Source organism: Anabrus simplex, chromosome 5, assembly GCF_040414725.1.
Source record: "Anabrus simplex isolate iqAnaSimp1 chromosome 5, ASM4041472v1, whole genome shotgun sequence".
NCBI lineage: Eukaryota > Metazoa > Arthropoda > Insecta > Orthoptera > Tettigoniidae > Anabrus > Anabrus simplex.
Window position 1 is genome coordinate 129856451 of NC_090269.1, and position 27448 is coordinate 129883898.

The following is a 27448-nucleotide window of genomic DNA, read 5'->3' on the forward strand; positions in this document are numbered from 1 at the left end:
GAGGATCCTAACCGGCTTGCCGGCGGACTTGAGGGAAATAAAATAACTCTCGCGGACCAAACACACAACCCCCTATGGCTGGGGGATGCAGACGAAGAATACACCCACGGTATCCCCTGCCTGTCGTAAGAGGCGACTAAAAGGGGCAACCAAGGGATGATTGTCTTGGAACCATGAAACTACTTGTGATTATAGTACCACCACGCGGAGAACATCATGGGTCGCTTTTACTTGCGCGTAGTACCACTATATTAGGTACCAAATAGGTTTGTGATTAGTAGCACACAGGAGCACCATGCGGTCGGTTTTTGCAGTACCTGTGATTAGTACCACCATATGAGCAGGACCATGGGATGATAGCTACCATGGTTCTGCCTTGCCTATGATTAGTACCCACTATATGAGGAACACCACGGGATAGGGGAAGGTCCCTGTGGTTAGTACTCTTATGTGATGAACACCATAGGTTTGGGTTGCCTGTAAATGGCGCCGCAAAGTGAGAAAAACATAGGTCTGTATTTCATAACCTTTGAGTAGTACAATAATGTGTGGAATACCTCGAGTCTCTGCTACTTTTGATTCGTACCGCAACATGACAAATACCATGGTTCTACTCTCCTAGCGATAAGTACTGTTATGAGGGGCCGATAACTTGGATTTTGGACCCCCTTTAGACTGCATGCATCATCGATTCATTGTTATGCTATAGCAGCAGTCCCTTGGTCAGTAATACTATTGTTTTACGTCAGCTTCTGTGAATGTAAGGCATTGCGGGTCGCATCCACTGATCGTTTTAAATTCATGTCCATCCATTGTGCCTTTGCTGACAAGATGTAGTGTTTACAGTGCACTTGTCTTGGTATGGGCTAGAGCAATTTTGTTACTTTCATTGATCTGTCTCAGCTTTATCCTTGGCTTTGACAAAATGAAAGTGACTGAGTGATGCTAGTAATGCCATTCCTTCTGCAGCCGGTCCCTGCTATGAATGGTGTGAAAATATTGCTCATAGGGTCGGTTGGTGCATGCATTTCAGTGGGCTTGGCAGACTGATATGTAATAGCAACATCTGGCTCGGTGAGGAAAGCAACGGGAAACTACCTCACTCCTCATTTCTCTAGTACGCCTCTTCAGTGATGCCCAGGCCATCTATGACAGCTGATGGTGGAGCTGTTGAGGATCCAACCAGCCTTCGGGCTGAGGACTAAACATACACACGTAGATCCATTCATTCTTCTTCCACGCGTTTTGAATTCTGGTCAGTGGAGAATTTTGGACTTTTAATTTGTCATTCCATTTCGTCTCATTTCGTACCATTAGGGGCCGATGACCTCGATGTTAGGCCCCTTTAAACAAGCATCATCATCATCTATACATATTTAACTTTCTTCTTATCTATTTCCATATTTCAATTTTTTCTTCATTTTCCCCCTGAAGGCTGCTCGCGTACCCCACGAAAAGTACCCCTAGGGGTACGCGTCCCACAATTAGAGAACCACTGATGTATAATGTATTTTGAAAATATCCAGCAGTTATTGTCTTTGCAAGGCAATGTTCAGCGTCGTGTTACACTGGTTCCTCATTCTTATTTTCTTTTCGAAAGATCGATCTCGATTTTACGCAGAGTATGTTTTTTTTTTCCCTTGTGGCTATGTGAGGTTGTGTATTATGACGGCTTTCTTACGGCAAATGACCTGCTCTGGCTTGTAATTATGTGTATTGGTCACGTCAAGACTGTAGGCTGTACTAGCTGTGGTTCACACCCCTCTCTCCCACAATTGCACACCATGCTGCCATTAATAACGTGACGTCATCCACCTCTGCCTTTACTTTAGAGTTAGCAGGTTTTTCTTGTTTTCTTCCTTCTTCTTATGTATGTCTTTCTATCTGCCTCCTCTACTCCCTCTTTGTATTACCATAGCCTATCGATTTATTCTGATATCCAGAATCGAAGGTGCTTGAGATCTTGGCGTGAATAAAAAATAAAATAAAACATGGACCTTGCTTGCATCTGACGGTTATATTTAGTGTATAAGAGGGACGTAAGCATACATTTCGAAGATGCTGAGTGCTGGTTGGCTTTCATCCAGGCCAGTAAAGCCACACGGTCGATGCACTGATACGGTTGGATTGCATAGAGCCTCCGTGGCTCAGGCGGAAGCGCGCCGGTCTCTCACCGCTGGGTTCCATGGTTCAAATCCCGGTCACTCCATGTGAATTTGTGCTGGACAAAGCGGAGGCGGGACAGGTTTTTCTGCGGGTACTCCGGTTTTCCCTGACATATTTCACTCCAGAAACGCTCTCCAATATCATTTCGTCTGTCATTCATTAATCATTGCCCCAGAGTAGAGCGACAGGCTTCGGCAGCCGGCACAATTCCTATCCTCACCGCTAGATGGGGGCTTCATACATTCCATCCCTGACTCGGTGAAATGACTGGAAACAGGCTGTGGATTTTCATTTTCACTCTCGGATAGCGTATCAATTTGTTTATTATACCTTAATTGTTTGATAGCTCATTCTGTGCGTTCTGCTTTTTATAATTCGTCGCTGATAATGTTAAAAATACCTAGGAGACTATTATAAATGTTGGAATCTGCCATAAAGCAACGTTTCCTTGGAGACACGATGCCACAGATAATACATACACAACAACAACTCTATTGTGGTGTGTGGAATGATAGTGGGGTCAGACGAGGGCGTTGTATTTACGACGGTGTATCGCGGAATGGTCGTCATTTGTCATCGTGCGGGGGGCGGTCGGTACGTACGAACAGAGCGCTTTCCAAGTAATTTGCTTCTACACGGTACTCGGCGAGACGGCTACGATAATACTTCGACGGTATTGTTTCTAATAGATATGGGCGTTAACCGAGATCTTTGTTCATAGAAATTCTCCGTATTATTATTAATATTATTATTATTGTTATTGTTATTATTACCTTTTTGTTTTATGTCTCATTGACACAGACAGGTCTTTCGGCTATGATGGCGTAGGAAAAGGCTAGGACTGGGAAGAAAGTAACCGTGCCCTTAATTAGGATACAGCCCCAGTATTTGCCTGGTGTGAAAATGGGAAACCACGGAAAACCATCTTCATTTCTGCCGATAATGATGTTTGAGCCCACCATCTCTCGAATTAGAATTGAATTATTATTATTATTATTATTATTATTATTATTATTATTATTATTATTATTATTATTATTATTATTATTATATTTTGCTGTGTTTTCAATCACATTGTTCTACATCTGGTAGATTTTCCGCGACTCTGGGAAAGAAAACGGCTTGGACTGTAAAGGTAGGGACGTGGCTTTACTTAATGGATAATTCAAAATTTGCGTGATACAGAAAATGAAAACGTTAAAAAAACTATTTTCAGGGCTGCCATCTTTCGAACACAAGCTTACAGCTGCACGACCCGCACAGCGCGCCTCACGCTCTGTCACAGCGTTGCCAGATTATCCGAAATGTCAGTAGATACTTTCGAATTTTATTCCAGAAAATACGAAATTAGATGGAAATCCCTCCGGATTTTTTTTGTTCTCATTTTCTAGACACTAGCTACTAGGCAGAAGTATTTTGCACATCAATACAGTATTATGTGTTTAACTCCCCTTCAGTTGGTATCAATCTTAAAGGAATTTTGGGTGCGATGCAGATAATAGGATATAATATATAATGTTACGTTGAGAATGTCTGCCAATGGTATAGGTCTCTCACATATAAGCACTCTTAAATCGTCAGTGAAGAAACAAAACCTCGTACGTCACAATGCTCTTCTTATCCATTATTTTCCTTAAGACTGTTCACGCCTCCCAGCCACATATGGATATGCAGTCCATTATAGCAATGTTTATTGTATTCATGTTTGTCCAAAATCTCATGAAATACCCCCGAGTGGTTTATATAAAATATTTCGTAAGCCATATAGATTTCCGTTGTGTGTACGGTGTGGTATACAGACTAGTGATGGGATAATTGAATACTTTTAATAATCGAATGAGTTTCATATATCATTCAGTTTTATCGTATCGAATATTCGGATGCATTATGAATTAATTTTTCGGTTTAAGTGTGTCGGATGGATAATCTATTGAAATAAGCGAATAGGTGAACTCTTATGAAAAAGAAAAATACGCCTCTTTCCCCCAAAATTATCTCCAAATGTTGAAACTAAATGCGTGAATTAACTGTCTTAATAACATCACTTTTCGTTCGATAATTTGGAAAGCATTCACTATTCGAATGCAGTTTCGAATGAATAATCGAAAAAACGCCATTTCCATTTCAGCAAACGCCACACTGCAGTCAGTCGGTGCAAGGGGCATTGTGATTTGTAGTTTCTTGAGAGTGATGGTGTTCAAAGTTGTTTTATAGTTTCCGAAACGAATTGTAATCCGACCGAAATTGTGGATCATGGCTTACTAGCGTAGCAGGCGACTCAACAAAAGCCTTTTGGAAATTCTGTCGTGCAGGTAGGCCTACATACCTATGCTAAATCGACTAATTCAACACAACAGAAGCTCTATTTTAAGATTTACGCTGAAGATTTATCACCAGGAGTAGTCAAAAGAATGTTATCACTGTCCGTTGCTGAACATTGTTCATTTCTAACAACAGACCACTTAAGACTGTATTCTCTGATTCCCAAGCAGCGAGTAATTTAAGACTGCATCCCACATAAATTGTTAGGGAGGTGTTTGGTCCTCAGTTATACAGAGAATTAACAGCTCTTAAAAAAAATCATTATTAGTAAATGTAAAATATTTTAAATTGTTAGGTATAATCTTAATCAACAAAACGGAATGCGACTATTTAAAAAAATAAACTGTACTTTAGTGACGTGTGGCGTCATTCGAGGGTACGTCTAGCGACTTTCTCATTCTAAGAGTTGGCAGCACTGAATAGGACGCACCTTCAATCGGTCATAGCGACCCTTAAGATGGGGACTTTAGTCATTCACAGCGACCAACAAGAGAAGCATGTTCAGCCACTAAAACTTCATGCTGAAAGAACGAGAATTTATAAACATATCTTATGTTCCACGGTCATTGATTTAATCAGGACATGGTCGCCATAGGACCTATCTGTGTCGGTGCGACGTAAAGCCACTATCAAAAAAATAATCGGCAGAAACAACGAACTGTTGGGAGATCGGAAAGCAATATAAAAAATCGCAAGTCCCCCGCCTAAATCGGAAGAGCTGTCAGGCGTGAATAATAATAATAATAATAATAATAATAATAATAATTCCTAATTTCAGTATTGTCGGTTATTTGTAATCCTTCCGAAGGTGCGTATACAGACGACATATATACGTAGTGTGCATCCCGATGCCCGTTGTAGTTTATTTATTTACTTTTTTAAATAAAATTCCAAGTCTTTCCCTCCTCTCCTATTAAAATTATCCTCTTCCGGAGGATGAAAAAGGTTATGTTTTTATTTTGTTCAACTTTTCCATTACCCTTTAACAATGTGGCGGAAGACGCAGGCACGTTTAACAACTCTGCTTTTGCTCGCCTAGTGATCTGATTACAAGACTATCATTTCCGGCGACAAGGCACACTTCCAGCTGACCGGAAGTGATGTTTCATTCATCTCCTCGCAGCTTGCTTGCCTCGGGACGCTTCGCCCTAATAAAGTTGCCCACAATAAGAAAAAATTAATGACATTCAAGCTAAATTTCTTCTACTCCTATTAGATTTCCGTGTTACACTTCACCTGTAAAATGATTTTAAAGGATAGAAATATGCAGATAATTTGGCGGATGATGGAACCATATAAGAATAAGGCTATAAGACAAAAAAGGTAAAGAAAATCAGTGCATTTTATAAAATAAAAATAGAGTGTTGCTCAAACTAAAAAGCTGTGGAGAAACAAGAAAAGTCAGGGGAAAAAATATATGAAAGAGTTAGGTGAAACTAAAAATGAACCTCAACTTTACGTTCTTGTTGAGTTGCTTAACAACAGAGAAAAGAAGAAACTAGAAAGAATATAAAAACTATTAAAAATAGACATAGAAAGGTGGAAAAATAAATTTAACGAAAGTGAAAACAGAGAAGATGCATCTAGCAAGTAGTAGGGCATGAGGAGATATCGTAGACACTGTGAGTTAGTCTAGGAAGTACCTCACAAGTCTTAAGTCGAAGAAGTACTACTGTACCATATATTAGTAAATTATATTTTAATTATTTTTCGTAACATTTTGTCACGTTGGAATATCTTGAGAAGTATTATTACAAAAAAAACTAACAGCGTGTACTAGTTATGAATACAACAAACGAACACTAATTCTGGTTAGTGGTCATCCGTGATTGAGAGAGAAGAGTATTCCATTCATTTATTCATTGATTCATTTATTCATTCATTTATTAATTAAGTTTTGAAGAAACTAAACCGAATCATCATCATTAGAGTTGGATACTTACCAGTTTTCTTTACATATCAGTTTCCCTAGTATTTGGGTTTCGGGGACTGTGCCCATCTTATTTTACAAAGTTCAGCGTTCCTTCTGAGAAATATGGTATTCTTGCTCAGTAGCTCAGGAACTTGTCATTGCCGCCGAAAGGAAAAATCACCTGTTGCTTCTTTTTCTTTTTTTCTTTTACTGAATCACCGATTTTAAACTATGCAATTTCACATCAGACGAACAGATTTTGTCAGATCAGCTAACCACAGTACAAGGATTCAAATATTCCTTAAAATATTTACTCATAGTTTAGTAAATTAAATCTTGAAGGTGAAGTGTGTTGTGATCTGGACCTAAAATGCTATTATCTCTGTGTTGTAGGTGAAGAGAAGGCGCAGAGGTTTCTGGGAAACGAATCCCACAAGGACCATTTCAAATTGTTGGAGAAGGACCAAGGTTCACTGCTCGTGGGTGCAAGGTAAGTTCCTCCCATATAAAGGAAATAATAATTATCTGCTTAACTCCATGATGTGTGTGACACCAATTGGTTAAATTTGAAAAAAAGAATTCGAAGGCAAGTATTTGAGTGTTGGTTATACAAATATAATGTTATTGTACAGAATAATTAAAAGAAGTTACCGTCAGATTAGACTCTTTGAAAGTTGAACCTGCGTCTACCGAACTCGATAGCTGCAGTCTCTTAAGTGCGGCCAATATCCAGTACTCGGGGTTTGAACTCCTCTGTCGGCAGCACTGAAGATGGTTTTCCGTGGTTTCACATTTTGACACCGGGAAAATGCTGCATAGCTAAATGGTTAGCGTGCTGGCCTTTGGTCCAAAGGGTCCCGGGTTCGATTCCCGGCTGGGTCGGGGATTTTAACCTTAATTGGTTAATTCCAATGGCTCGGGGGCTGGGTGTATGTGACGTATTCAGCATTAGAAATCATCCTAGGGAGGGCCCTCATCTTCACAGACATGCAGCTCGCCTAATAGGCCGTCTACGAGAAAAAGACCCGCACCAGGCCTCGCCGGAGGCCATACTTTATCTAATAGCGGAACATGCTGGGGCTGTACCTTAATTAAGGCCACGGCCGCTTCCTTCCCACTCCTAGCCCTTTCCTGTCCCATCGTCATCATAAGACTTATCTGTGCCGGTGCGACGTAAAATAACTTGTAAAAAAAATAACCTGCGTCTATCCTATTGCATGCCATCATGGTGTCAGCGAGGCCAAATATAAAGGAGTGCCAAGTACACATGTCGTATAGGCAGCTGAATAATTGTACTTTTAGTGGTGACGAAAAAACAAACCATACGGAGCATTTACTCGTTAGTGTGTTGCAACCAAGAAGCTTTTGTCAGAAGCGTCTGACGATTATCCATGTTTGACAATAAGATTGAGAATTGATGTATTTTTGAATGGTCAATATGCAAGTGAGCAGATTTCTGAATAACTTGCCTTGCAAAAATAAAACAACTCCATTTTATCATTCGAAGACATTGCTCTATATTTTCTTCCCGTTCAAGCTAGGACGAAGATGAAACCACCGGGCGAGTTGGCCGTGCGGTTAGGGTCCCACAGCTCAGAGCTTGCATCCGGGAGGTAATGGGTTCGAACTCTACTGTCAGTAGCCCTGAAGATGGTATTCCGTGGTTTCCCATTTTCAGACTAGGCAAATGCTAGATCTGTACCTTAATAAGGGCCACGACCTCTTCCTTCCCACTCCTAGCCCTTTCCTATTCCGTCGTCGCCATAAAACCTGTCTGTGTCGATGCGACGTATAAAAAATGAAACATAAAGGAAGACCCAAAGAAAATGCAATCTTCATTTGCGTGAATATTAATTTTGTCATTAAAATCCATAGAGATCTACCTTTGCATTTCATGCATACCAGTTTCATTGGTCGGGATTTCGAACTATGATCACCATTATAAGAAACTAGTGGCTATGTTGAAGAATTATCTATATTTCAGGGACCTAATAATATAGGGATCAGTCTTTACAAGAGATTTTGGTTTGGAAAATGTACACTTGCATTCAGAGAATGTGGCCCATTTATGAACACCGATGTAGGGTGGTAATGAAATGTCCAACAGCGCCGTTCTCTTCAGTGTCAACCTACTGAGCCCTCTTCTGTACTTCCAGCGACATGATTTTTACGTGTCTCCCCCAATGGATAAGCACTTCACACCGTTCCCTCTACAAACTGGAGTCTCTAATAATATCATAGCAATCGTAGCAAATATCATTGAAGGAGGCTATTTCTGACCCCTTCTTCATTTCACACCAGGATATAACATCGTTCATTGGTTTATTTTTGTTGTTTACTTAACGACAGTCGTGGAGAGAAGCAGTAACGGCTACGTGGAGTCAGGTGTTAGGTAAATATAGAAACCGGACGGAGGAAAACACGCTGTTTTGATCTACAGTAATGGGTCCCATTTTCTGTGTGCGAGGGAAACGGTAAGTGAATGTGGAGTCAAACTCGGCTGAGGACATCACCCAGTGCGTGCATGGAGAATCGTTGTCCCAATTCCGAGCATGTGAGCGAGCGAAGTTGAATGTGGATTTCAATTCGAGGAGCCGTGTGTGTTAGGCTGCCGCTGGCTGGCTTCTTTGCACCTCTTGCCACTAGTCTCCAATTACAATGCACAAAGGTGGAGCTTTTGACTGCGAAGTGAGGGGAGGCGGGGCGACAGGTGATTCAATTAAAGTCGCTATCAATTTGGGTTCCTCATTGTAGTAAGGAATTGGCTGCAATTTTCGGCCGACCCGGAATCTCACTCACAACGACGTCTCTAATTTAGTTTCCATGCCAGACAATGGAACTTCATAGGCAGCGTCACGTCCACGGATGTCATCCATCAGGCGTCCTTCTCTTCATCAGTGATCTGAAAGAATCGTGTGTAATCTGCTGTCTGCAACCACTAACGTAGATAGTATCCAACAATTTTAAACATAGCCTTTATCAGAAGAAAATTGAAGACTAGGGAAACATTAGGCTGATTTCAAAGTGACTTCTCGTATATTAGAAATCAGTGTCTGGCACCCTTACGTTCTTTAGAAGAATAGTTGTAGTTGAATGCCTGACGCATATTACTTTCAGGAAAGTCTTCACATTTAATGTAACGTGCATAAAAAATGAAATGGCACATGGCTTTTAGCGCCGGGAGTGTTCGAGGACAAGTTAGGCTCGCCGGATGCAGGTCTTTTGCTTTGACTCCCATAGGCGGCCTGCGCGTCGTGATGAGGATAACATTATGATGAAGACGACACATACAATCAGCCCCCGTGGCAGCGGAATTAACCAATGATGGTTAAAATTTCCGAACCTGCTAACTCTTTAGCCATGGATCCGGACAGTAATTACACTAACTACAGTACATTTACGTTTTTTGGGGACACAGATGTGTCAGAATGTTATCCCGCAGGAGTTCTTTTACGGACACTAAATCTACCGACGTGTTTTAGCACCTTCAAATACCATCGAACTGAGCCATGTTCGAACCTGCCAAGTAGAGCTACTCAGTCCAGAATAAAAAAGAGTAAGAAGAGGGTTGAAATCTCGTCTAAAGTCGAGACATATATTGGAATAGTACCTGCTTCCTTCCAGGGACGTGACAGTCAAGGCGGTCGCGGTTCGATTCCCTGCCAATGCATGTGGGATTTTTGAAATGAACATTCACATTCTTGTGGTTCAGACTCCAGTGAAATGGAAGGTCCCATGGCTCTTATCCCGATATCAATAGCTTCCTTCCCTGTACTTCCAGCAGGCACGAGTACATGGACACAGGTTATCAGACAAAATATTCACACAATACACACTAAGAACTGACAACGAGGTTTTCCAAAGCCCATTACATGAAGCAGCAAAAATGTAACGATTACTTCCTATCATCCGCATTTTACATCGTGTACTTCACGTACTAAGTACCCATATTAGCAGATCGCCTCTGTATAGCTAACTCTTAAAGGACTCGGTGATAGCTCGTACCCCTGATGTTCATACAGATCTCATTGCACAGCCATCATGTGGGCGAGAAGATACTTCCTACCTGCTTAAATAAGTTTGCGTTCTAGCCTATAATTTCAGCCGACCGCGCGGTTTAGGGGTAGCGAGCTTGCCTCTTACGCGGAGGTCTTGGGTTCGATTCCCATCCAGGTCTGGGACTTCCACCTGGACCTGATGGGTCGTTCGAGGTCCACTCATCCTAGGCCAAGACCCACTAGGGCTGTAGTGTCATGGGGTTTGGTTTCAAACAATTGTCAACGCATAACAATTCGGTCTCTTGTGATAGCTAGTTAACAAATGCTAAAATATAGTTATGTACTCTTTCTTTTGTAATTGGGATTATACAGAACATTGGATCATCGAGACTCTACTGTACTTGTTAGTGGGAAACAAGAAATCTGTGCGGCTTTGTACGTCTGATAGTGGTACTTAACTGAGGTCTAACTAAGGGGAAAGGTGCTCTATATCTGAACATACGAGATAGGTAATACGATCCACTCGTCGTTATAGTGGTCCACTGGTACGTAAAAATCTTCTCTTGAGCGTACAGTAGGAATATATGCGTGTGCTTGTGGCAGTCACAAGATCTGTAAGCTCTTTTTAAAGGAACTTCCCAGCCTAGCACACATGGAATCGGCTTACCTTTGAAGCTCGTAAGTCACGGCAAGGCAGCATCAAATTTCTCTGTCTTCTCTTCAGCTGCTTCTTGCACATGAGAGTACATACACGTTTTACAGCTGTCTACAGGATTGTTACAGAGAAATATGTCTTTGAATGTAGCTGATTACCTTTGCAGTGTGTCGTGATTTCCAAACATGCTTACAGAGTTACAAATTACGGGCGTGGATTCGTAAACACACTGGACAGTCCTTCTGTTCTTCAGTTACGCTCTGACGGTAAGAATCATGGGATAGTTGATAAGGTCTTCATTTCTAACAGTTAATGGGATGTCCCATAAGTAATGACGTTCACGATTTTCCGAAATGGTTAATGTATGTTCGACCCCATAATGTCTATAACATCCTTATGCTAAGCATGATTAAAGTTTAAAGAGGCTATAAATGCAAATCGAAGATTATTCTTCACTAAATAAATAATTCAATAATGCTTCCTGTAACTTGATTTAATTACAGTACTTTTGAGAGGATTATTTTACTTAGAAGACAATAAATTAAATTTTATATTTGATTATTTTACGTCCTATAATAGAAGTAAATCAATTGAGAGTGATTTTATTCTAATGCGGATAAGAGTGAATGTATTTGGTTTAGAAAGTAGGATTGGGCCGGTCTTTTGGAAAACCTATCGCAAAGATACCGTACTCCAGGCTACTGTATGACTTACGTAAATACTACTCCTTGTGTTGACGAATGTAATTATCACTCTGAGTTACTTGCAGCAGTACCTTGACACGGCTCAGTAGACTGTGACGAGAACTCCCCGAGATCTCTGCTAATCGCTCTCAGGTGCTTAATGTTGTTGATCATGGTTGTGGTGTCGCAATGTGTAAAGTGGCACACATCTCATGCAATACACTTTCCTTTCAAGTTAAGGTGTGTAAGTGAATCTTAAAATTTTAGTAAGGACCTGAACGATGCTAGAAATAAATCGAAACAATGTAAGTGTTTATTTAAAGTAACATATACAGTATTTCTCACTGTAGCTTAAGATAATATTAAAAATAATATTAGACATTAGTTTATATAGAAATAAAGTAAAACCACCTGTCGATTTTCTCATGTTTTTCGTTTTGTTTTTTAAGTAATGTACGTTTGATTTTTCAAATATAAAATTAGGTTACCTGCTATAAATGCGAACATATTGTTCAGGGGAACATCCATGACTTTTCGTAAAATTCGTGTATTTTTCTATTCCTACCATCTTAGTTCAATACTTGAATAAATAAAAAACACGTCATCTAATGCTAATCCACTGGGATCACATTGGTTCGAGATGTACAATATTTTTTTCCAAAATAACTTTCAGTAAATCCTCGAATGATGCCATTCTCAGGACACGCGTACTTACATCCAGTTGTTGTTTGCTTTTAATTAAAATACACTCGCTGGAACACATTTAGCATACAAAGATGATGACTATAATCTCTCTAATTCACAGAAGTAACAATTACATTCTTTCTTGCTTTATTTATTTATTTATTTATTTATTTATTTATTTATTTATTTATTTATTTATTTATTTATTTATTTATTTATTTATTTATTTATTTATTAGTGCTTTACCTGCCTTTGTACTAGGACTGCATGTGTGGGCATTGCTTTTATTGGGCAGGTAACACTTGCGATACGAAATGTGGCTGGAGAAGGAACAGTGCAACAACCGGACAGCCTCACTCACTGCAACAGAACGAGGGCCTTCCAAAGATGAGGATAAGGTTGGATCAACCAGCGAACTTAGAATTGACCATTGAGGAAGAAAATATAAACTGTGAACTGTGGACCAAACGGTATCATTCAAGTCTTTCATCCATGCCTACAGCGATCAGCACCACAGCATGATGAGATATTTCGTATAGCACGATTGTTTTCAAGTGGCTTAGTTCCCTATTTTGCTCAATATGTGGATGTTAGTTACTCCATGTTACGACCCAAAGTAAGAAGGCACGTATTTCTGGACAAGAAATGTGGTACGAGTTTTGTCAGAGTAGTTAGGTTATAGTATTATCCACAAATTGTTCCCGAAGAATCACCTTTCCAAAGTAAAGAAAGTAATAACTTAACGCACCTAAATGCATAAAGAAGGTGCGAAATTTGGAAGCAGAACAACGGTATTCTGAAAGAAGGAACTCAGCTCCTGGATGAACTTGCCTTTAAATCGTTCTCTTTTTAGTGAAAACTGGCTGGACTCAGGTTCATAAGTCTGAAGTAAAATACATGAAAGTGGCAAGAATGCTTGCTGATACAAACGGCTGTACACATAAACGTAAGTCGGTGGGGTCATGTGAGGCGAATGGTGACACGCTACCGGGAGAATCATGGACTCGGCCTTGGAAAGTAAAAGGAGTAGAGGGAGGGAAGATTGTTACATAGGATTGTGGAGGCGCTTAGTTAGCACACAGCGGTTTGCAGACTGGACACTGAAGGACAAACTTTTTGAATGGCATAAAATACTGCAGAAGTTTACTTTTTTCCTTATGACTCGTTGAAATCCTCTCCTTGTGAGGAGGGAGGTTGTAGTCTCCGATGAAGTTCGCACTTCTGACTAATTATGTGCCACTCCCAGCTGGCAAGACACGCGTGTTGCCTACTGCCACAGTCTCGGGGTCAGGTCAATAAGAACGTAGCGTTGTACAGAACACTTGATTGTCCAGTCCCAACGATGGAATGCAGACAGCACAGGAAGCCCTGGCGGGCGGGAAGAAAGTGTTCTCAATTCGCTTGAAGGTTATATTACTTACAACTGTTGGTGTGGTATTTATAACGGGCACCATTACAGTAACGAACTACATTCTTGTATTATCCCTATCATTGTGCACATTACAATCGCCCGCTCACTACGGCTTGTTTTCTTAATTTTATTTTATATGACCGACCATTTACTTCAGTTTCTTACTTTTACAGCATCAGGGTTGCAGTATTGAATCCAAGCAAGACGCACTGGCGTTTTCAAGATCATTATCGACAATAATAATAATAATAATAATAATAATAATAATAATGATTTTATGTGGCTATCTCTAGCTAGGTGCAACTCTAGTAAGGCAGACCCTGCGATGAGGTAGGTGGCATCTGCCGTGTGTGGCAATCTGCAAGTTATTGTTGTGGAGGATAGTAAGACTTGCAGGGATGTTGGGGGCAGCACAAACATCCGTTGCCCAAGGAAGGAGAAGGGGAATTAACCACTTAGGATTAAAATTCCCGACCCGGCTGGGAATCGAACCTGGGGTCCTCTGAAGCGAGGGTCACGACGCTGACCATTCAGCCAAGCAGCCTGGAATAATAATAATAATCGTAAACCAAACCCGTGACGCAATAGTCCATTAGGGCTTCAGTCAGCCAAGATAATTGCTGCATAGTCGTATGGTCTACGGATGAGTTCCACGTGGTCAGGGTGATGCCATCCTCAGATGTATTGCTTGGCTTTCTTGACCCGGTCCGCTGCTTCTCTTATCAACAGCTCCTCAGTTGGTCTCACGGGACAGAGGTGAACCCCCATCCAGCACTCAGTCAAGAATTTAAGTCCGTGGACTGTGCGAGAATCAAACCTTGGGTGTCCGGGTAAGAGGCAGGTACATTGCCCCGACCAAGAGAGTTGACTGCGCGATACTGTTCTTGTAGTTGGAAGCTTACATTCGGGAGATAGTGGATTCGAATCCCACCGTCGGCAGCCCTGAAGATGGCTTTCCGTGGTTTCTCATTTTCACACCAGGCTCTACCTTAATAACGAACGCTGCATTCTCAATCCTAGCCCTTTCCCATCTCTCCGTCCCCAAAACCCGCGTTGTTATTGCGTCGTTAAACAAGTAACAACAACAGTAAACCTACGCCTTTAATTCACATTGATTGACGGCCCAGTGAAGCACTTGGATATACTAGTCTATATGTAAACCATTCCCTTCATTATTTCGTCGGCAGACTTCAGAGACAGTCTTGAAGTAAACTTATTCAGAATCACTGAATATTAAAGAGGGAGAAATCTTTGTTCTGGTTTAGTGGAATACGAAACAGAAAGGAAAGTACGAAGTTGCATTGCGAGAGCTAAGGGTGAAGTTGTGACTTTCTTGCTTCCTAATAGTTTAAGTTTTGTGTACATTTTAACTTTCAGAATGTGCTTTCTTGAACTCTACTTGGAGCTCAACAAGAATGCGTGCTTGGTTGGACACTTCTTCGCATTACGATATGGTACTGGGAACTTATAACAAGGATGCAATCATTCTGTGAAGTAGTGAAGGCAGTATTCTTCCTATGACTTTATACTATTCCTTTTTCCTTCGCTCTACCGGGTAAGTTACGTTATCCAGTCATAGTTAATCCAGTGCATCGTATAACCGAGGTTCGCTTATTCAGACAGCAGTTTTGTGAGCATCATGAGAATCAAGAATTCTATCTGAGAGGCCTTGGACATCTTGATCATCAGCACCGTGCAAGAAGTCCTGTCAAACCCTATTGTTGTGGTGTCCGCAATGTATGTGTGTTTTGTGTGCGTTGAAGTGCAAAAGAGTAAGGTTCCTAAGGAAGCGACCGTGTTCTTTGCTACGTACGATCCCAGTATTCTCCTCATGCGAAACCACTTCTAGAATGGCCGAAGACCAGATTTCTAAATTATATCTACTTAGCCTGTTTCTGTTCCGTTCTAGTATCTTAAACCAGTCTTAAAATCATAGAAGAGCCGAGAATCAAACATGGGAGAGTTAGGAGGTTTTTGGGCTTTCCGATATCTACTCGGGGCCGATACCGGAATCTTTCCTACTTTAAAAACCACGACACTTTACTGAAAGAATTGATTAGATGACCCACCTAGAAATACTCTGGAATTACAAGAGAAGATACAGTCGTTTCTGTGTTCTTGCTGTAGCGTGTGTTCATCAACATGTTCGACAATCTGCAGGACCGTTATGTACAATGTGTGAGACGCGTGGTTGCACAGTTTGAACACATGCTGTACCAACACAGTTCGATATGTGTTGCCGTCATCATCTTGAATGTTACAATGACTTATCTTGATGTTCGAAGCGTGTTTGTAAAGCCAGTACTACTTTTTGCCGCTCACTGTAAATAATAATAATAGCAGTGAAATGAAATGGCGTATGTCTTAGTGACGGGAGTGTCCAAAGACATGTTCGGCTCCCCAGGTGCAGGTACTTTTATTTGACACTCGTATGTGACCTGCGCATCGGGATGAGGATGGAATGATGATGAAGAAAACACACCCAGCCCTCGTGCCAGCGAAATTAACCAAGGATGGTTAAAATTCCCGACCCTACCAGGAATCGATTACGGGATCTCTCTGACCAAAGGCCAGAACGCTAACCATTTAACCATGGAACCGGACATAATAATAATAATAATAATAATAATAATAATAATAATAATAATAATAATAATAATAATAATAATAATAATCCAGCGAGAAGCGAAGGGAAAACACAATGAACGTTGTTATCACTGAATTCGGCTCTTGTCTTTCTACAAACGCCGACTTAGGTCATGAATATTCACTTTCTCGCTACGAGATTGTTCTGGTTCGTCAGGTGCGGTATAACGGTGCCTTGTTACATAAACTTACTTAAGAGATATTAATTTAGATATTATACCGGTAGCCTTAATATGGCATAAGTTCCTTTAACAGCTGCCCAGTGGTTTCTAAAGATGGAGAGGTAACAATCTAAGCCAAAATCCTATTATGGGCGCGCAGCTGTGAGCTTGCATATGGCAGATAGGGGGTTCGAACCCCACTGTCAGCAGCCATGAAGATTGTCTTCCATGGTTTCCCATTTTCATTCCAGGCAAATGCTGGGACTGTATCTGAATTAAGGCCACGGCTGCTTCCTTCCCATTCCTAGGCCTTTCCTCTCCCATCGTCTCCATAAGACCTATCTGTGTCGGTGCGACGTAAAACAAATAGCAAAAAAAAAAACTTCCTTATGTATGTATTTATAAAATAATTGTTGAAGAATCAATTTTCTCTAAGAATGGAGCCATTCATATTTATGGGGACCTTCTGGACACTATAAATATGCACAATAATACGTTGGGCTGAAAGTCTCGATCATTTGCCCCCTCCCCCTCAGAAAACGGAAATTTATCATAGATCACATGGACATTTTTCTGTGGATAATTTCTTGCCAAATTCTATTACATAGTACTTAATTATTCAGCAGTTATTGGTTTTATTAGTTTGTTGCGAAGTAAGCTACATAATTCTATATACATAAATCATTAGTCGGACTCCTTGGCTGAAAGGTCAGTATTGAGAACTTCGTTTCAGAGGGTTCTGGGTTCGATTCCCGATCGCATGCTGGGGATTAACCTTAATTCCTGTGGCTCGTGGACTGGATGTTCGTGAACGTCGGAATACATACCTCCTTTTACACACACACAACCAAACACCACTGAATGATGCAATAGTGAATGCATTCCTCCACATAGGGTAGGTTGGCGTCCAGAAGGGCATCTGGACGTAAAACAGGGCCAAGTTCATAAGTATGGCACAGATCATAACCTAAACCTCACCAAGGTATGAGAAAAACGATGATAGAGAATTAATTAAATGAGCAAATAAATAAATAAATAAATAAATAAATAAATAAATAAATAAATAAATAAATAAATAAATGTCCAATAAGATAGGAACATTTTGCTAAAACTGGCAGTGTTATCCCCATTTGTCCTGGAAGTTCGTTCAGTGAAGAGAGATTTTACTTAGAAATGATACTTGAAGATAGTAAGAAACCAGCTCTATAACAAGAAAGTACAGTTGCATAAAGCTGTTCTGTTGATTACATTACACACTGGGAAGATGGCAGTGTGACTGCTACAGCAGGCTGTAGTCTACAATCCGACCTCCTATGGCTCAGTGTGAAATGTATGGGTTCAGAACAGGAACTAGCACAGCCTGAGCTAAATGAGCAAGGCTATATAAATTACGGTTATACTAGATTATACCCGCCTCACTAAGTTCTTAATGTTGTTTACTTAGTGTGACTTTATCATGCGGTGAAACATTTGTATGAAGCTCACTGTTGTAATTGCTGCTTGCCACTGTACTGTTTGTGCAAGGAATGTGAGACATGGTATTATTACTCTGGTGAATAGGATTTTCAGGACTGAGTCGTCTTCAGATTGCACTTCACTTTATATTGGCTAATTTTGTAATCAATTCCTATAAAATCTCCAGGAGTTTGTCAATTCCTCTAAATATTGATAGCCCGCCCAGCGGTGTAGGCATAGCGAGTCTGCCTCGTCCGAAGGCGCTGGGTTCTATTCCTTGCCAGGTTAGGAATTTTTAGCTAGATCTGAGAACTTGTTCGAGGTCCCTTCAGCCTACGCGAGTTGAGGAGTTATATGAATGTGACATAGTGGCCCCGGTCTTGCAACCCAAGAATACCGACCGACAGGACTAGTCGCACTAACAATGCCTCACCTCGGAGTCTGCAGGCCTTCGAGCTGAAAAATGGTTCTCAGGGCAGTAGTGTTGAAATATGTTTCTTCTTTATAAACACTGATGGAAGAAGGAATCCTAACCTCTCGAAGGACGAGTTTTATGGGCTTAGGTAAGGGAGCGCACTTGAAAGGTGACGGAAATATAAAGGCTTCCGGTATCTGGCCGGCTGCGTGTTGTAAGTTCGTTAAACACTCTTCATATATACTCAAGACTGCAGCGTCGAATGACGGCACCAGGCTGAGTGGCTCAGATGGTTGAGGCGCTGGCCTTCTGACCCCAACTTGGCAGTTTCGATCCTGGCTCATTCTGGTGGTATTTCAAGGTGCTCAAATACGTCAGCCTCGTGTCTGTAGATTTACTGTCACGTAAAAGAATTCCTGCGGGACGAAATTCCGACACCGATAAGCTCATTGTATTTCAGGCCGAGTCCCTGAAGTGTTGTAAACTTAAGAGTTCGCCAAGCTTCTTTTTCATTTATTGGAGTTCTTTATTGACGCACATTCAAATGCCAGTTTATATTTGAACCCCTTAGGCAGATCACATACAGCCGTCAATTGCATATGTACAGCTCTAGGATTAGACACGACAAAAGTCTCACCTCGATGGTGGTCCATTCAGGAAGCGTTACGAAGAGTTTCCTTAAAATGCTAATCATTGTGTTTAACAAACAATAAATTTAACTTCATCCCAGATATACTGTATCATGTTACTTAATTTGACACTGCTTGTTATGCTAGCGAGTGAATATTGTATTCATGTGTCTGATGCAATTAGAGCACTAAATTTGTGAGTTTCTCATCCTCCCTCGCGATCACGTGTTCTCTCACCTCCCCCAGCCAGCCAGTCAATTTCGTGGGTAGAGTTTCAGTCATATCACTGTGTCATCAGGCTGCTTGTAGTTCACCTCCGTGTGATGCATCGTAGATGAGTATAAGGGCTCACAGCAAGTTGTTTCGAGACTCGATGACCTTAAGAGACTCTTCCGCTGGATCTGATTACCTGTGACATTCTGCGCAACCTCTTCTTTTCTCTCCTAACGATCATATTGGAAAAAAGAAGACACTTTTCTCTTATGCTATTATTATTATTATTATTATTATTATTATTATTATTACTATTATTATTATTATTATTATTATTATTATTATTATTATTATTATTATTATTATTATTATTATTATTATTATATCAGAGGATATGGCCGAGCAGTTAATCACCTATGCTTCGTTGCAGTATCTTAATTGGTGTTAGATTTGTTGAGGAAATGCTGGGTTCGATAACAGATGGGTCACACTGCATAATAAGTATAATATTCTCTTCCATAAATCCCATTACAATAACAATAATGGTAATTGACACCATTGAGCCGTTTTCGATTTGTGTCAAGCAAAATAACAGAGGTTACTGGGTTCTTGTCGTGTAGTATTTCGTCGGGGTTGGCAGCCCTGAAGATAGTTTTCCTAGGTTTCCCATTTATACACTATGTTCTTTCCTTTCCCATCTCAGCGACGCCAAAACTTACTTCCGTAAGCGCGTCGCTAAATTTCTAGAAAAAATTACTACAGTCCAGCCAGTTTATAAAGCGTGTAATATGAGAACTCCAGATTTTATTTTTGGAAGGGTTTTCGTTCTCCTCCCCGAAGGGGAGGGACGGGCCAACTAGAAGGTAACGCCTTCTCTTTGGCGAAGAGATTCTGCGGGTTTGGTAATTTGTTGGAGTTGGGAGATGGGGGAGTACCAGATTTTATGAAAATACTTGCACCATGTATATCTTAATATAATCCTCAAAAAAATCTTTAATGCGAATTGAATAGGTTAGGTGGAATGGATTGTAGAGGACATAGAAAACATGTGCTTTGCTTCTTGCTTCGTTAGAGTATTCGAAACCAGCCATATGTCTAGTATTCCGAATCCCAAAAGTTACCATCAGTAGAATGTTATATCTGTCTTCAGAATAAAGACAGTTTTCAGTTCAATGGAAATACTTCCGATTTTATCTCCTGAGGTGACCGTCGTTGTAGAGGTTGTCATTCATCTTAACTCAAATTTGTGTACTTCTATGTGTGTAAAGGTATTGATGAACATCTTACCCGTCTTCAGGATTTTGTAACTAATCCGTCCTTGAGTTAGCGCTTTTTCATTCTAGGATCCATCACTTTGGCCAGCGTAACACATCTGGACGAGTATCTTGCTGTAACGTACTTTAAATATCCTCTTGTTATCGTACAAAATTATTCACTTGACAGATTTTATTTTCCTTAATAACGTGCCCAAAATAGGCTCGTATAAACTCATTCATTCTTGCTGAGTACGAAAATGACACGAAAGGTCCGTCGTTGACAACACTCTAAAAAGTGCACCTTCCTAGACCCTGTGATGAATATAAAAAATAGCTATCCCCTTGTTTTGTCACGGTTGTAGAATTACTGCTGTCTTAGCACAGTTTATCAACGTGTATTTTACCACGTCTTTGGAGACTGTATAAATTAAGGTTAATTTATACTCGCAAGACGTCTGGGATGACTTACCCCACTTCCTGGGCTAGCATGACCATTCACAATATAGCACTCCCCTGGCCTCAGAGGGGGACACAGTTATGAATCAGGACTCATCTTCCATTATTATTTATTCAGTGCGCCTGGTATTATACTAGTCCACCTAGCAGAGAGCAAAGAGGGATGCAGAAGTCAAGGGGCGAAACCACGATTGTTGGCGTGAATTTGGGCGTTGTCATTGCATGCCGTAATTGAAATTTTTGATCCACGAATTGAGAGTCGTTCCTTAGTCAAATACAGCAACCAACACTAGGCGACACACGTTCACCTTGGATATGAAATACATTTGACAAGTATCTGGTTCTTTCCTCGGAGAAGTTCTCAGTATTACGATTTTTCTACAGTGATTCGTCCTCGAAAAGCTTATTCTCTGACACATTCTAATACTTGTCTGCATCACACAAAACGCTTTTGTTGCATTAGTTATGGACAGTACCTTTAGAATGCCCATGATGGAGTTAGGAGTGAAACACCGGGTTATTTAAATTGATATGTAGATATGCGTTATTATGAGTTATAAAATATCATGACTGCACTCTGGCTGTTGTTGGTCAGTAATTAACGTTAGTGACCCCAAAAGCTATGTAGGCCTACCTAGTTAATGCATTTTAAAGAGTGCGAATGTTAAATGCTTGAGTTTCCGAAATATTGTTTGATATTCACAGTAACTAAACATTTGAAATGTTTAACAAAAGGTGAATGGTTGTCCTAGTGATATCCCCAGTGTACATTGCGTACCCACGAAAATTTCTCAGACTTCATACACTTACATGATTTGCTGTTTATGTAAATAAAAATGGAAAGCTCACGATCTATAATATATAATATCAAAACTTAAAGTAGTGTATTTATATCTACCTTTCACATTAGCACAGATATTTAGAAATGTACTCCACACATAGCCAATGATGTTAATATTAATTGTTATTAAATTACGATCACAATCGGATTTTGCGTGATTTGATCAATTTATCTTTATATAGACAAATGTCTTATATCTTCAATGAAATCGAATTTAAGGAGATTTGAAAACTCTTAACTTTAATCATGCTGAAGATGCAACATGTTTTCTTCTTCGTCTGTGATGATGTTGATGGTGGTGATATCGAAGAACAAAACAGATCCTTGACGCGGCAGCCTATTAAGGGATAAGGCCTGCCAAGAAGACTACAGTCCACCAGATGGCCGTATTGGTTGGTCTTCTTCACCACGTTCGCTTTCTCTCATATCAGACAGCTCACTACTTGGTCTCACGAGGCTGAGCGAATGCCTTTCTAGTATTCAATCCAGAATTTAAATACTTGGACTACCAGGTGTCGAACCCAGGGTATCCGAGAAAGAGGCAAATGCAGTACTGCAGATTCTGGCTACATATCCTTACGGATTGACAATAATAATAATAATAATAATAATAATAATAATAATAATAATTTTGTGTGGCTATTTTTAGCCGGGCGCAGCCCTTGTAAGGCAGACCCTTCGATGAGGGTGGGTGGCATCTGCCATGTGTAGGTAACTGTGTGTTATTGTGGTGGAAGATAGTGTTATGTGTGGTGTGTGAGTTGCAGGGATGTTGGGGACAGCACAAACACCCACCCCCCGAGCCATTGGAATTAACCAATGAAGGTTAAAATCTCCGACCCGGCCGTGAATCGAACCAGGGAACTCAACTAAAGACCAGTACGCTGACTATTCAGCTAACGAGTCCGACTCTTTCGTGTCCTCATCCCGAGGTGGCGCAGCTCTTTTCAGGCACACCACCAATGGAGATGAGCTGCATGTACCATTTCAACCACATAACAACCCTCATGCCATTCTTAAATTTCTGGCAGTACCGGGAATCAAACCAGGCCCCCCAAAGACGGCAGCTAATAACACTAACCGTTGCGCTGCGTAGGCGGACATAATAATAATAATAATAATAATAATAATAATAATAATAATAATAATAATAATAATAATAAAAGCATGTAGCTCTTCTTATTAAAATGCAGAATTTACAATGTTTCGTGCAATCCAAACCACAAGGAAGCGGCATTGCAAATAGAAAGTTCAACATGCATTGGTCGCAGTTCGAATCGCGGCCACTTTGCTCGGAATCTGGTAACGATGGAACTCAACTACCACGCTAATATAATAATAATAATAATAATAATAATAATAATAATAATAATAATAATAATAGTCCGCCTCTGTGGTGTGGTGGTTAGTGTGATTAGTGCTACCCCCGGAGGCCCGAGTTTTTCCCGGCTCTGCCACGACATTTGAAAAGTGATACTAGGGCTGGAACGGTGTCCACTCAGCCTCGGGAGGTCAACTGAGTAGATGTGGGCTCGATCCCCACCTCAGCCATCCTGGAAGTGGTTTTCCGTGGTTTCTCACTTCTCCAGACAAATGTCGGGATGGTACCTAACTTATTTCCACGGCCGCTTTCTTTCCCCTACCTTGTCTATCCCTTCCAATCTTCCCATCCCCCCGCAAGGTCCCTGTTTAGCATAGCAGGTGAGTACGCCTGGGCGAGGTACTGGTCATCCTCCCCAGTTTTATCCCCGACCCAGAACCTGAAGGTCCAGGGCACTGCCTTTGAGGCGGTAGAGGTGGGATCCCCCGCTGAATCCGAGGGAAAAACCGACCCTGGAGGGTAAACAGATAAATAATAATTATAATAATAATAATAATAATAATAATAATAATAATAATAATAATAATAATAATAATAATAATTTGCCAGCGGTGTTGAGTCTTTTTAGAGACTTTGGATGCAGTAATCAGCACTTTCGCGTTTATTTTGAGTTATTTTTTATGTATTTCGAATCCATGGTCACTCGTAGCAATCACGTCTACCGACTTCCCGGTGCGTTCCTTTGCCATACATCACACTGAGCATGCTGTGCCATCTAATTGTTAACTTTACGCCACAGTGTGTAATTTCATATCTTCACTGTGGTTGCTGGATGGATGGGGTTCATTTCATTTTTGTTCAGTTAGAGTATGAGCCGGCTCCTAGCCTGAACAGTCAGCGTACTGTCCTTTTGTTCAGAGGGCCCCGGGTTCGATTCCCGACCGGACCGATGTTTTTAACTGCGTATGGTTAATTCCTCTGGCTCGGGGACTGGGTGCTTGTATTCTTCATGATACGGTTCTCTTCGTCTGCATAAAACACATCACCCTACAAAAAATCACGGAAACACGCAACAGTGAATACATGAAAGGCATACGGTCGTAAATTAGCGCCAAATTAACATCAAGTGTTGACCGCCAAGAGAATATGACGGAGAGGGAATCGAACTGTTTTTAATTTTATTACACTAGGAATATCCAAACAGTTAATGGAAATTTCTATATTTCTCCCCGTTTCATGTGAATACATTTGGTTTCTGCGATAAACAGACATTAGAAACCTTCAGTTGTTGAGAGAGTTAGTAGTTTTTTTATATAACAAGAAACTAAAAGAAAAGCTGTGTATGCATCAACCAAGAACAAGCAAATGAGATATGTGTATATGTATTCACGTCAGGTTTAGTCTGCTTCAGTGTTGCCCATGTATCATTGTTATGTGGCAGGGAAGACGTTAGCGGTACCAACCTCGCCGTCGCCGAGACTGGTTTATAGCGTCACATTTCCTGTAGATTGAAATAACAATGCCGACCGAACTAAAGTGCCTAAGGTCACACTACTGTGCACGCATCACGCACACCCCCTGGTGCGTGAACACGCGTGAGCTCATGAGGTGCTTAGCTACCTTAAAAACACCTGCTTTATTCAAGAAGAGAGGCGTACCCCGTTCCAGAGATAAGGCGCTGGAGACCTTAATCAGGTTACAGCATTTATTAATGAAGTACGTGGGAATTTCTAAGTCGGGTTCAAGATACCGCTACTGCGTTTAAGACGTCCATTGTCTTCAGTAACAACACATACAGGTTGATCGTAAATAACGTGAACTGGGTATATGAGCCTTAGAGAGGCTGCAACTCCCATGGATGGACTTTATTCGCACTATTCGACAGCAGATTCGTCACAAATGGTCTACGTAATGGGAAACATCTCAACTGCATAAAGGTAGAGCTTATGCTCTCGTACAATCCGATATCCCTTATAAGTTTCATCGGTCATGAGGTCTAACAGTTTCAGTCATCCGAATGAGGCTAAATCATGGATCATTCCCTTCACATCTACATCGCATAGGGGTTTTAGGTTCACCGCGCTGTCGATGTCAGTATGCGGAGGATGGAGATCTCAACCACATTTTGTTTAAGTGTGGCCTTTATGAAGACTCTCGAAGCCGTTTTCTAGCTGAACTATATTATCTATAGGCTAAGTGCCGTTCCTGACCAGCGCTGCCTTGGTGTTGCTAGGTGAAAACAATTCAGTTCTCAATGCTGTGATGAACTTTTTGAGAATCGCGGATATTAGAATTTGACTTTGTTTTCATCGCATTGTTGCCAGTGCTTTTTGTTCTCCCCTTCTCCTCCCGGAAGAGCGATTCGGTGTGGTGTTATGTACTTGAAGAATGTGGACGATTTGGTTTTCATTTCTTATATGTACTTTGCGTCCGCCTCTGTGGTGTAGTAGTTAAGTGTGATTAGCTGCCACCCCAGGAGGCCCGGGTTCGATTCCCGGCTCTGTCACGAAATTTTGAAAAGTGGTACGAAGGCTGGAACGGGGCCACTCAGCCTCGTGAGGTCAACTGAGTAGATCCTGGAAGTGGTTTTCCGTGGTTTCCCACTTCTCTACCAGGCAAATGCCAGGATGGTACGTAACTTAAGGCCACGTCCGCTTCCTTCCCTCTTCATTGTCTATCGCTTCCAGTCTTCCCATCCGCCCCACAAGGCCCCTGTTCAGCATAGCAGGTGAGGCGGCCTGGGCGAGGTACTGGTCATCCTCCCCAGTTGTATCCCTCGACCCAGAGTCTGAAGTTCCAGAACAATGCCCTTGAGGCGGTAGAGGTGGGATCCCTCGCTGAAACCGAAGGAAAAACCGACCCTGGAGGGTAAACAGGTCAAGAAGAAGAAGAAAGTTGAACTTCAGTAGCAAAGAACTAAGTGACAATCAATACTACTTCAATTTACGTCGGAGAAGAAGAAGATGAAGTATATGTATTTTGCATGTATGTGCTGGCGAGAGCTAGTGTTTACAGTGCACTGTGTCTTCTGGAGTAGGCTAGAGCAATTTTGTTCCTTTCATTGATCTGTCTCCGTCTTATCCTTGGCTTTGACAATATGAAAGTGACTGAGGTATGAGTGGATCCTCAACAGCTCTGCCATCAGCTGCCATAAATGGCCTAGGCATCACTGAAGAGGCGTGCTAGGGAAATGAGGAGTGAGGTAGTTTCCTGTTGCTTTCCTCACTGAGCGAGACGTTGCTATTGCATTTCAGTCTGCCAAGTCCACTGAAATGAATGCAACAACCGACCCTATGAGCGATATTTTCACACCATTCATAGCAGGGACTGGCTGCATAAGGAATAGCATTACTAGCATCGCTCATACCTCAGTCACTTTCATATCGTCAAAGCCAAGGATGAGACTGTGACAGATCAATTAAAGTAACAAAATTGCTCTAGCTTTTACCAGAAGACATAGTGCACTGTAAACACTAGGTCGCGCCAGCAAAGGCAAAATATAATTATTCTAAACTTTCATGTAATGATAATTAAAATGTATAACTTACCCAGTGATTAGAATTTAAAAGATGATGAAGAAAAATTATTATGAATTTAAATTGATCTAATTTGCAATGTCTTATTCTCTTTTAAAATGATTTAACATTGAATTAAAATAAGGCATTGTCTCTGAAATTAAATATATTTACACAAATTAAAAGTTTTAAGAAATATATTAAAACTACACAAATAGAGACTAAAACAGAAGTATATGTTTAACTGCTTAAGAACAAAATGAAGGTATATTTTCATCCGGAGTGACGTCTTTAAAAAGAGAAATACATGAATGATCGTTGGAGATGGTCGATAGATTCTCCTTCACCTGTTCCTTGTCATTTTGCTTGATGTTCGAGACACTTCACCTTAATTAGAAGGCTTGGTGACACGACACGCGAAAAAGTGCTAAGTCATACAGCAGATGTCTCTTGGACATAAGGGATAGTAACTACGTTAAAGGTCATTCTTCTGGCAAGTCCTTGCAGTAACACAGCGATCGTATCTGGCGACGGTTCTAGTAATCAGTCCAATTGGGAGAGCGGACACTCTCTTTTTCTTCCTCCTTCCTACTACCATTGATGATTCTGTTTAATGCAAAACTCCTGGAAAGAGAAATACATCCTTCTTTCATTTTTCTCACCAGGGAAGATTATTGGACCCCTGAGAGATAAAATGTATATTCTTTGT

The 27448-nt window shown here is 40.9% G+C and overlaps 1 protein-coding gene across 9 annotated transcripts in view; it reads left to right on the plus strand.

The window, feature by feature from the left end:
- Nucleotides 1–27448, plus strand: part of LOC136873840 (semaphorin-1A) — a 923904-nt gene that overhangs the window by 604862 nt on the left and 291594 nt on the right. For all 9 annotated transcript variants that reach the window (XR_010860177.2, XR_010860178.2, XM_067147109.2 and 6 more), the window contains exon 3: nucleotides 6794–6890. Coding sequence is in view for 7 of the 9 variants with exons in the window: in XM_067147109.2 (XP_067003210.2) it covers nucleotides 6794–6890 (97 nt within the window). In the remaining 2 variants the exon portion in view is untranslated. The remainder of the gene's footprint in view (nucleotides 1–6793; nucleotides 6891–27448) is intronic.